Source organism: Palaemon carinicauda, chromosome 18 (genome assembly GCF_036898095.1).
Source record: "Palaemon carinicauda isolate YSFRI2023 chromosome 18, ASM3689809v2, whole genome shotgun sequence".
Lineage (NCBI taxonomy): Eukaryota > Metazoa > Arthropoda > Malacostraca > Decapoda > Palaemonidae > Palaemon > Palaemon carinicauda.
In genome coordinates, this window is record NC_090742.1 from 83327807 (window position 1) to 83340760 (window position 12954).

At 37.4% G+C, this 12954-nt stretch overlaps 1 protein-coding gene across 2 annotated transcripts in view; it reads left to right on the forward strand.

The window, feature by feature from the left end:
• Nucleotides 1-12954, forward strand: part of LOC137657919 (Krueppel-like factor 6) — a 531923-nt gene that overhangs the window by 486206 nt on the left and 32763 nt on the right. For both annotated transcript variants that reach the window (XM_068392582.1, XM_068392583.1), the window contains exon 2: nucleotides 102-1032. In XM_068392582.1, coding sequence (XP_068248683.1) covers nucleotides 102-1032 — 931 coding nt within the window. The remainder of the gene's footprint in view (nucleotides 1-101; nucleotides 1033-12954) is intronic.

The window sequence follows — 12954 nt, forward strand, 5'->3', positions numbered from 1 at the left end:
CACAGACACATTTTGATGCAATTTTAGTAGTATATCTGATAAATGTCTGCAATTTGTTCTGAATGAAATAAACCAATATCTTCCTTCCTTCTCCCCTACAGAATTGCTACGAGATGGACCGGTACCTGAAGGATGAGCCCAGAGTGAAGGGCGGCGGTCGCAAGCTGGGTGGGTGTGAAACGGACACCCCTTGGGCTGCCTACTACGAGGAATATACCCACGACGGCTCTTCATCACCAGTACGACTTTACACTAAACTTAGCCGACCTATTAAGGGCTCGAGAGCCCCTCGCTTCCTAGTGAAGGTTAAGGCCGAGGCATTGAGCGCCGAGCTCAACATTAAGAGGGAGCCCTTCGACCCTGACACCTGCTTCAAGGAAGAGCCTCTAGATGACAATATTAGCGTCAAGGAAGAACCCCTGGAAGACCTGGACGACCCTTTGAGTCAGGACGACCTGTGCGGCTCCGAGAGATCCTTAGACTCGGTGTCTGTGTCATCCTCATCCTCCGCCTCTTCCCTGGCTTCCTTGGAAGGCGACCTCGACACTTCTGTCAGCGCGGGCGGCCAGAGCCCTACTCGCGGCCGGTCGCTCATCTCTTGGGCGTCCTCTGAGGACATGGTGACAGATACCCGACTGGAGGCAGGAGGCCGTCGAGGGTCTGGTTCCCCCTTCTACGCGGCGACGAAACTGCTGACAGCTAAATCGGCGCCCAACATCGCTACCTTGACGCCGCCTTCGTCCCCCGAGACCTCCCCCGTCACCCACACACATACGCTCCTTAAAGTTCATGCCCGATCACAAGTGCCAAAGTTCATCTCTTTCGCCACCAGCTTACCCTTAAAAAGTAGCAACAATAGCAGTAGCTTGAGTATGGGCGTACGGGGGGCCATGAGTGTGGGTGTGCACCACCCACGCGCGGCGGACACCTCACCAGATGCCAAGCGGCGGGTACACAAGTGCCTCTTCCCTGGCTGCAAGAAAGTTTATACAAAGTCCTCGCACCTCAAGGCACACCAACGTACACACACAGGTTAGTCGAAGGATTCCAGTTTCTGTTTTTCCTCTAAATCAAGTTCATACTCCTTTTGGTTAAATTTTATTTTTATTGTGTTATTAGGCGAGTCGGGACTGGTGCTAAAATTTGTAGTTTATTTCCTTATCAAAATCTGTTATTTGCTAATTCACATATTACTGTGAGGACATCGTTTTGCTATCTTGTCAGAATATCAGCTATGAATCTTTATAATTATGAAGGTACAAGACAAAAGATTGTAATTTTGAGGCTTTTACAAGGCATAAAGGTTTCTTACCAGTTAGCATAGGACAGGATTGTCCCTACAGAAAATACGTACAGTTTACTCTACAAGTTGGATGCCCCTGTCAAAAAAGGCGTTGGTAATATTGTCATTGTTGCACCTGTCAAAACTGGATCCATGAGTACACTCCTTTGTTTAATCAAGCCCGTTACCCCCTTCCCTTTTTACTCTTACTTTATGTAAAAAATGCGTAAGCAGTTAACCGTACTAAAAACTTGTCTTTCAATTTGAACATGGATTCTCTATAATGTTATTATTGAATTTTTTTACTACAACCATTTATTTCGTTTGTTTACAAAATTCGTCTTACGTTTTTTCTTCCGCGCAGGATTTAGAGTAATTCATTGTAAGCTAGGGTACATGTTTTGCATTTTTATTATTAAAAGATAAGTTTCTTATTCGTAAGGATTTTTCTTTTATTTTTGTGACCATTATTGTGAATCAATATGTTTATAGCCTTTTTTTCCCATTCATAAATCTTGACTTCGGAATTGACGATTGTCGTTACTAAACTACGTCTTTCAAAAATAATTGCGGACAAAAATGATAAAATCTTAATGAATCCTGCTATAAGATCTTGGTAATGCTCATGGATAAGTACCGAAAATTGCATATAAGTTTAATGCTATTCTAATTTTACTTTGAAAAAATGTCAAGTAACCATTTTACTTATATTAAAACTTCAGCCTGCCTTTCTCATTTCAACATTATGTTTCTTCTTCCAAACCTGCTCTTTCTTACAAGCACTCCAGCCTGCTAAAACTCCGTCTTGACTGCCATTTCTTCTTCACATATTGTTAGAGCCCTCTTTCTCTGACTGGATTTTGTAAGTCTCTCTCTCTCTCTCTCTCTCTCTCTCTCTCTCTCTCTCTCTCTCTCTCTCTCTCTCTCTTCCCAAGCTGGTCTGGTGATTGATTCCCACCAGCGCAGACATAATCATCTTGTTCGCCTTCGTTAATTACGAGTGCAAAGCAGCTGCCAGATGCGTTCCTCCTCGTCAGTCGCTGAAGCTTCGTGGTGGAGTGGTCGGTACTAACCCCTCCCCCTTCTTTGTTCCTCCTATGCAGGAATCTTGCTGCCATCATCACCATCGTCGTTGTCGTCGTCATGGTCTTCATTATCATCATTATCTCTTCGTCAGCCTTATTATTATTCTACATTTCGTGTGTTTCTGTCATTACTGGTGGTTGTCTTATTTCTGGTCTGATTGTTAACACGTATTATATTTTGTTCGCTACTGCAAGTCGTCCATTGTAGAGGCTATTTTAAAATATTTTAGAATGATATGTGTGATCAATTTCACTACAATAGTGAAGTAATGTATATATTTTTTTTTTTAATTTGCAACGATATAACTTACATGATAGAAAATATTAAAAAGTTAACAAAAATAATTAATCTGGAGTACTCAAGGAAAACCCCAAATTACATTAGAAATATTGTTCCTTTGTACAGAGAACGTTGTGCTTTTTCTTACAAAAAAGTTTCGTCTTATGTAAATATTATATTTCATCTCGGAAACCGGAATGCCAGACAAATTCTCATTGGACGAGTGGATATATAGGAGAGAAATTCCCATTCACTTTATCCGAGATTCTGAACAAATGTTTATTCCAGCTGCGCGGACCTCTTAAAAATATGGCTGTATTGGAACCACAAGGAAATATGCAATGGTGATATTTCAAGGCAATCATATTTATGGCATTGAATACGTATATTTTCGTCATTTTGGGGAAATTTATGGATGAAGAGAATAACTTGGATATTCTTCTATTATGTTTGTGTAAGGTGTTTAAGAAAGCTTGTCCCCTATTATACAATAGTGATAAACAAACGAATAATATTTAATTCGCTTAGTGACTTGTATATGACTTTTATTTGTCTCTTGTGTTTACTGCACAAACTCGTCTTTAGTATTATTGGGGAAGTTATTTGATATATATTGAATCAATAGATGTAATAAAAGTTTATTGATCAAATTCTTCAGCTTCTTTACTGTCCATGCATTTAATATGAAGTACATACAACTCGCGAAGTATAAATTTTTTACAGCTTTTAGATACAGCACTTTCAATGAATCTCAATTCAGTTATCCATCTTTTTGAAATATTTATTTTTGGGCCCGTCATCTTAGCCATACTAGAATGCATCATTAAAGATTTTATGTCTTCTGGTCTTCATCGCTGAGAGAGAGAGAGAGAGAGAGAGAGAGAGAGAGAGAGAGAGAGAGTACCTTTTTTCGAAATAAGAGAGATTTATGCTTTTTGCATCCCTTGGATTATGCCGTGTGTTGAAATAGGGTAGATGTCTTTTATTGTAAGGCGGGTAATCTCGGACGTGCTGCGAATCTGATTAGGCTACGTTGGAAGGAGTCATTATACTTGCTTTGCTTTGCTAATAACCGCTGGAACGGGTTCGTTCGTTCACCATCGGGAAGGAAACTTTACCTTTGTGTCCCCTTTCACTATTTACTGACTATTTAATCTTGTAACGAGCTCGTAACTTACAAATGTACTCATTGGTATTATTATTTCTAGTCACATATCCTGATTTCAAGCTTCTCACAAGTGCGTCTTTTTCATTTTTATCACAGCATCAACAGAAAAAAAAATTATATACGTTACTTCATTTGATCCTCAACTTTCTCATTGTATAGCCCTACGGGTGGATTAAAGTCCAAGCAAATCAGTGTGTCATATTACTTTCGATATCTTCTTTATTGTCCACTGAGATTAAGTTTCTCCGAAAAAGTTGTTGTTTTGCCCCATTTGTAGCTGTCGGAAAATTTTCATTTTGGTTTCCCTTGAATTTGTCCTCTTACTTATATTATTATTGTTGAGATTTTCCCTTGAAGCCTCTGTCTTACAACTATTGACAGGACTTCGTTAGAAAACTCTGAATTAGGTTCTCCTTTGTAGATGTTTTCTTGTTTATCCTCAGGAGGACCTTGATTAGTTTGCCACTGAAGTTGTCATCAAGCTTTAAACTATTTAAACATTGAAATTAATCGTCTTGCTTTCGTTATAACGTTCCTTTTAATCGTTATCTTCCTTGTATTAGTTTCTTCGGTGGTATACTCTAGTTAGGTTCATCTTATAAGCCTTCGTCTTGCAACTGTTGGAATCCTGCCCATTTGAAAAATCTAATTAGTCCTTCCCTTGAAGCCAGGGTCGTGGTGTTTCTATTTTAGTCCCATTTGAAAAACTCTAATTAGGTCTTCCCTGGAAGCGTCGTCTTGCTTTAATTATAGTCTTCCCAGATGGAGAACTCTAATTAGGTCTCTTCGTGAAGTCGTCGTCTTGCTTTTTAAAGTGGTGCTGGTCTCCTTCTTTCTCCTGAAGGGGCTTTCCTCCTTCAACCGAGAACGTGGAATGGAGGAAACATGAGTTGTGGCGGACGCAAAGCTAACGGCCTGGAAAATTAGTCTGCTTGTCAGGGGGTCTTGACGTTGCTTCCAATTCAGACCTTCCCCCACCCCCGTAACCGTCTGATTTTTTTCGTCCAGTTCAGCATTTCGAATAGGTTGAAGGCCTTCATTTCATTATAAAATGTGGTGTGTGCTTTTTAAAGAAAGAAAGAGCGGGATCTTACTCTTGAAATGGACGTTCACTAATTCTTTAATAATAATTTAGATATGTCCAGAATAGTTTATTTATTTTCAAGTAGTAAACAGTAAATGGTTTTTGAAAGTGTGATCCTGGTTATGTGGATTATATAAAAACCACAAAGTTAAGTACTTTCCATAGCATAAAAAATTGTCGAGTTATCATTATCCAGATTGGCAAAAACGCCCTTCTTAAAAGTAGTGTCTTGAAGCAGGCTATCGTTGGTGATACGGTTTCTACACACTGTATCTCTGCATTAATTAAGGCACGAAGAGAGGAGTAGCTGATGTAGGGACTATTATCGCAAGAAGTGTCTTTCATGGCACGGCGCCCCCTCCCTCTTGCTCCTCCACTCTCACTCCTATTCCTCCCAACTCCTCCTTAAATGATTATGCCATTGTAAGGAGTTATAGACTTTGAAGACTTGCGATATTACGCTGGAGTCTTCTCTCCCAACTTGGTCCATTACGTTATTTAGAGCAGTGCTATGTACTTCCCCTCCATTCTGATTCGCCCTCTTCGTCCTCTTCTTGAGTTTTCCAACCTTACTTCTTCCTCCTCAGCTTTTAAACGAGAATTAATTTGTTTTTTCCTGGAGGGTCGGATTAATATGCTACCCAGTTGGCCGCTAATTAGGGCATTCTTGTGCTTGTTTAGTTGAAACTTTGCAAATGTATTTATGTTCAGTAATCGGTTGAATGGAGCATATATTTGTATGGTTAATAAAAGTAAATATATATTATTATATGCACGTATTATTATTATTATTATTATTATTATTATTATTATTATTATTATTATCATAAGTATTTTATGATAACTATGCCCTACCGCATGGGGATACGAATCCCATACCCTAGGTGTGTGGGGGCAAACAACACCTTATCCATTGAACTACAAAAGATGAAAGGAGAGAAATCAGTCTGTACCAATATGCCTTTACAATTTGGTATCTCCCCCCCCCCCCCCATTGAGTATATACATTTATTCCTCTCCACAATGTGCCTTGAGATGTAGGCTAATACAAATTATAAACATAGTTTTCTCTACTTATGCCATATGTTATTAGCCAGATAAAGTGTTGTTCTGCTACTCAGTAGGCGTCGGTATCGTTAGTATCTAGTTATTCCCTCTTTCAAAGTAAATTTAAGTAAAGTACAATTACATTCGCTTACGGGCTGCCAACGCAAGAGCCTGTGTCTTGCATAAGGCAAGTCAATCTTAACAGACAGACAAATCTAGTTGTAGGGGGATATTGCGCAATTATAGTTAGGTTTTTTAGTTAGTAGTTTTGTAAATATTTTCATAAAAATTTTATCAGTTTTGCGTTACTACTACTAATACTAATACTAATGATAGCCTGTCAGTTACTTTCTGCTGATATTTGTGTTGACACCTTTAAATTCGGCATAGAATTAACAGTCAACGGAAATGTGAGTGTGAAACTGGTTATTAAAACATCTATAATTATTTATGAACTATTAAATCTTAGCAAGGCTATATACAATTAATATATATTTATTGTGGATTCACATATAAAAGTTCGCAGACACGCGATCACAAAAGTGAAATTAGTTCCCTCTCTGCACTGTAAAACTGTCGAGTTTACTGTCCTCCTGACATATGTAGATTGTTATAATTGTGTTAGCTGGGTCCTGAATTTTATTTTATTTACTACATATGATATGATTGCATAGGATGTTGGACTAAGGTCACCAAAGTATTTTGTTTATTCTATATTCTTAAGAAAAGAGGCAATGGGGGGTTTCCTCCTGTTGTGTCGTTAATTTTTTCCCTGCGAGGTCAGATCGAATCTAAGAGTCGAAAGTTGAAAAGTCATGGTGAAAAAGATACTGGGTAAAGGACAAAAAATCTGATATGGTGTCGAACAGTAACGTTATCTGTTAGGCTCGATTAAAGTAATGGATCAGAAATTAGAGTGAAACTAGGAAAGTGTAACCATTACAAACGGTAACTTCGAAGTATATTTATAATTAAAACCGATTTAATCGCCAACAGTAATTTTTTTTTCTAACTTAAAATACGTACAAAATACAGTATAATCAACATAATAATGATGATAATTGTAATTGTTCTCATAAATAAGAATTATCGAATGGTATATCAGAAACCAAGGATTCATAGCAATACCTTCTTGATCTTGGGGAGAAAGCTGAGGAGATAGGCCATCCATTACCTCAAATCCTGTTGCTGCCTCTTCCATCTAAAACCCAAACCTATTGATGATACGAAGCTCGACGTCTAAACCCTTCATCCCTTTCCCTCCCTTCCAACCCCCACCCCCTCTTTCTATTTCACTCTGCAGATTCTGTGCGTATTTGATTTTTTATAAACATGTTTTAATGACATTTTATTTCTAGCATTTGCTAATGTATTGCTCTCGGGCCTCTTATTTTTAATCTTCACATTTCATATTGTTTGTTCTGTTTATGGAAATAAGTTCGTAAATATAAGTTCAGCAATAACTATGATGAAGTAACTTCATAAGTCTTATTACATTTTTATAAATTTTTTTGACTGAAAACTCTGAAATCCGAAGCGTTCTTAGACATTTCCATTTCTTAATGAAACTGACACTTCGGAAATTGGGCTGTTCGTATGTAGAATTAATTTGGAACTTGCGGGTGTCATTTCATAGAGACTTTTACTGGGAGCTCGTACCGTCGTCGTATGCCTCTGATTTAAACAAATCAAAAGAAGAAAAAAATATATCCCATAAAAATGGACAGATGTTAGGATGAGTTTGGGTATGACAGGTGAAAGGGCCCCAACTGAGCGGCCTTTCCGAATATTAATTGAAGATGTCCAATTGTGGTTCAGCAGAATGATTGTGGCTCGATTCGGATGATATGTTCAGTTTTCAACTTCCTGTACGAAATGCCATCATTGCTTTCAAGAAATGTTTTATCTATATACAAGAAAACTTGAATAATGTGATAGATGCAATGGATATGTTGTATTGATTTATAGTATTTTTTTATTGTTCTCTTGGTAATTTTTATTTTTAATTGTTCAACTGTTTTAAGCTTTTAATTTGATTATTCAATTACTCATTTATTATATTAATATCTCTAATTGCCTCATCGTTATTAATCCTAGTGTCCTGGAGCATACAATGGCATTTAATTACTCTTTTAATAAACCCTAGTACCTCCACATATAATGAAAACTTTATTTTTGTTTTCTTTTTTTGTCAAGGCTCTATGCTCTTTCACCTTTTAGACTTCTTTTCAAGATGAACTCCCTTTAGACATCTCGTGAAGATCATTTTAACAAGAGCTCAGTAAACCCCCCCCCCCCTTCCCCCTTCTCACTCATTTCTCATTTCATCGGCGTTAATTGTATTGTACCTCGGCATCTGTGCAAGGATATTTGCACCACACGGATTACGCCTCAGGGAGCTGCCGAAGCTCGCTGATATTATTACCCTGAGGTTTGGTTCGAGAGTTTCCACTTGTGTAAAAGGATGAAGGCCAACGCTCTGAATAAGCTGTTTAGTTTCGTCTGTTTCAGTGCAGTGAATATTAATTGTTTGTCTTACTTGAAACGCTATGCCATTTATTTTTATGCTTTCCTTATAGTTCATTAACGCTTCACAATCTTATCCCTCTCTTTATTTCCATTCAAACAATTTTATGATTGTTTTCAAATAGCTTGGATTTAAATAGATTAATAAAAAGAGAACGCGCCCTTTTCAAAGTTTTTCAATGATCTTGAAAATTCTATACAATGAAAAACAATGGAATTCCTAGTTTATAACTAGTAATACACTAGAAGAATGACGCAATCATTGAAGTTGGCTCTTTCTGGTTCATTTATTGAGAGGAACGATAGACGCGAAAAATATACGAACTGAAACAAAATTCCCAGTTCACATGTCTTGATTTTAAGAATAAACTTCTGAAAGACGATGCACATAAACAGAGACAATGAGTGTATGTGTGTGTGTGTATGTGCGTGTGCCGTAATAAGAATGGTGGCGGCATACAGGCCCCTCAGCCAGAGCACTGCTGGGATCTGAAATCCTGACTTGAATCATCAAATGATGAGAAAAAAAGACAGCGAAGTTGAGAAAATTCTTTGCCCTAAATTACTTTCATTCTCTCTCTCTCTCTCTCTCTCTCTCTCTCTCTCTCTCTCTCTCTCTCTGGGAACCAAAGGCAAATTAGGAGAAGAGGGGAGTGGGGTGCTTTTGATGTCTGTTAATGACAAGATCCCCTTGGAAGGTAATTTCTCGTGGCGGGCCAAAGAAAATGGAGGGCATCCAATTTTTGCCGACTTCATTATTATTTCCAGTGTTCCATAGAAGAGATAGTATCTGGCAATGCTTTACTGCTGGGTCTGTCCTTAACGTGTTAGGTCTTACATATTTGTGTTATCCTCCTTTACCGTTTCTTTGCCGCTGGCGTATATTTCTTTTTATTCTTAAAGCTTTTCTTTTTGAAATAGGAAAGATTTTTTTTTTCCGAAACCTCCAGTCAAACTGAAATTTTTGATAAGGTAACACTTAAAAGATTAAATTTTTTTTCCAACCATTCCATTACATCGTAATTTACCTTTGTATAACCTCGACAGTTTCAAGTTGCCCATGCCCATAAATTGTACCATTGTTAATCGGTAGTACTTGGTTTTTTATGCTCAAATTTTCCGTATGATTTCGATCTAATTTTTTATAACATAACGAACCTAACAAGAAAACAACTACAGTAGTAGTATTGAACCTTTTGATACACAGATTTGATAATGGTCTTATCTTGGTTCCTATAATAAAATTATAATAATGAATTAGACTGAAACATCTGTGGGCTGGTGGTCGGTTTAGATTAGGCTGGCCTTATACCAGCACAAGCCCCTGGTGAGGGAAGAAGGGACTAAGAGGCCTGGTGTGGACACTTTGTTTCAAGTTTAAGGAGTTTTTTAAATCTAATAAAACAGTATTTTTTAAATAACGAAATAATCTTACCACTTGACACAAAATCTCTCTCTCTCTCTCTCTCTCTCTCTCTCTCTCTCTCTCTCATTTTTAGTGTTCCATCTCACTCCAAGTTTGTGTTTTCCTTAAGCATTGCGACTTTTCTTAATGTGCCTCTGTGAACTCTTCAGTATCCCTTGTACTCGACTTATCATTTGATTCCTTTTCCGTTTTGCCCTTTCTTTTTTTCCCCTGTCTTCTGTAGTCAAAACTTCCATATGAAGTTAGAGTAAGCGAAGGTGCAGGAAGAAGAAAGAGGGAAAGAAAGAATGGGTGAAGGAGCTAGGGAGAGGTTTGGCTGTCATGGAAACTTCTCTCGAGTGGGTCTTGCCATAAAGCCTCGAGCTTACTGCTCGACTTACCCTTCTATTACCCTACTGTATTGGTTCTTCTCCCATGTTTCACCCCGCTTCGTTATGGCTCTTCTTTTATTTGTTCTACTCTCACTTTCTTCCTCATTACCTATTTTTTATGAGTTTTTTTTCCTTCTCCCCTGTTTCTAACAGCGTTTCATTTCCCCTCTTTCATTTTTAGTCATCATTTCCTCTCCCCGTTTGGTTCATCACTTTTTTTTCTTTCTTATGTTAATGCTTTTGTTTTGAGCTCATATTCTTTCTACTACTTTCTTCTCTCATAGTTATCTCTCCTCTTCCGTCATCCCACAGAATGTCGTTGCTTCTTTGAAATTTCCACCAGAAAAGGGAAAATCAGAAGGTTGTTGGTTAGTGTGTTTAACGCAACCTGATTGATCCGTAGGCCCCAAATGAGAAAGATGCGGGGGGGGGGGGGGGCGGTGATTTAAGGGGGTAGGGGCTGTAGAATGATCCACCAGATGACACAAGGTTCTTCTATGCCCTTGTTCCTCTCCAACTCCTCCTTATCTCTTCCTAGTCCCTGGCTAACCCCCCCCCCCCCCTTTCCTTATGTCTTCTGAACACACTTCCTTTTGCTGTAATTGAATACAGTAGAGGGGACATCTTCAACGTAGCTCTTTTTTATAAAATACATAACTGAACTTGAACGTAAAACATTGTAATAGGATACAAATCATTACGTACCATCTTGAACCTTGAACCGGAGAACCTCCATTCTGAGAACCAGTGGTGAGAGTGGCTGGGCCTGGACGGGACGACGCGACGTCAGCTATAGACGGGGAGTTCATTAGCTTTAGACTGTCTTTGTTATACCTACAAAAATATGCATATGGATACACATATGATTTTATCACTTATAGACACATTCAAGCATTCATTTATGGAACTAGATTATACATTTGATAGTAAGAAAAATGGTTACGCTTGGAAAACAAATTCCTGATTTATCGATAAATAAAATTAGTTGCATGTTCATTCATAATTTTTAAAATCTGCATACTTCTTCAGGTCGCTAAGAAAGCCATTATATGAAGAGGGATTTTACTGATGAATACATGTCTATCTGCAGCGTATATATTTGATAGCATTGTTACTCATACCCTCAAATTTAAATTATTATGAGGAGTAGTTTAAGATATATCTCCCGTGAAACAGAAACTGATAAGTGGTAATATATATATATATATATATATGTGTGTGTGTGTGTATATATTACATATATATATATATATATATATATGTATATATTACATATATATATATATATATATATATGTATATATATGTATATATATATATATATATATAGCGAAGTTATGTTGTTTTTGAAAAAAGATATATTTGGCCTTCGCACTGGCTAAATTCGCGAGAATACTCAAGCCACAGAATTCTCTCTCTCTCTCTCTCTCTCTCTCTCTCTCTCTCTCTCTCTCTCTCAAGAAATGAGAGACAACCAAAAAACCTTGTCTAGTTTCCAGAAGTAAGATTGGGGGATTTCAAGGTGGCAAATAGATTTCCTGAGTGCTCGTCGCCTCTGTAGGTGTTTGTGCGAGGATGTTTGCAAGGTTTGTTGTGCTTTGTATTCTTTGTTTGTTATTTTAGGAGGACTGAACATTGAGTTGTATACTGATTTATTTACGGGCTTTGTATGTGGTCTGTCAAATCTGTTCTGCTGTGCCTGCCAGATGTTTCTTTGTAAGAATGCATTGCAGCAAAAATATAGGTTGTTCCTTTTCTAATGTGATCATTCTATATGTATATATTTAATTGTTGAATCTAAATTTTTCCCCTTTCTTCCATGACCACATTTGCAATGGAAACATACAGACAGTTTTTTTCATTCTAGGCGCACAAAATAATGCTGAATTTATTACCATTAAAAATGCCTGTTATAAGGTTATTGTAATGCAAGTACATTTCCTTCTCCCTGACTTCGTGATACCTTTAAACAAATTCTACATACATTAAATGCAATGCTTCCTTATATATTGTTTGTTTGTAACGGCAGTAGTTTAAGGGTAATAAAATCTAAAGCCTCTCATGTTAGCCCCTATTTGAATATGCCAAAGGAAGGTGCCTATGTCAGAACTTTGGGTCGCTACGAAACGTCTCTAAAACCTGGTCTTTACAGTTGGCCCTTTCTTGTAGTAATGCAAAACTTTCCATATTTTTTAAAAGTAAAAACGCTTCACTTTTGATTCAATTGTAATTATTTTATTCTTTCCCTAAAGGAATAAAATTCAAATTCAGCTGTTATTCCCATGAAATATTGCTTCCATTCTTAAATTACCTTGACGTTACAGATATTATACGTATCAGTAGAATTCATCTTAATAGATCCCGATTTCATTGAAATGGTAATTTACGAAATTAAGGTAAAGAAAGCATTGCATTTATTTCTTTGATTATACGCAGAATTGTAAAAGTTATTGTGTATTTTGAGTATATCCAATCTTTCCTTTAGGAAAAACTTTTAAAACTGAATCTTTCTCCCTATTTCTAGATGATGTTGAGTAAAGAGTTTGAACAAAAATAAGAAAACTTATAAAAAGTAATAACAAAAAACCGGAGTTGAAGTAGGGATGCTTTTTATTTCCTAGGGAAGGTATAGTCTGAAGAATAGGGTGGTGGTTTGGGGTAGGGGAGAAGGGTCGGCTCGGGGAG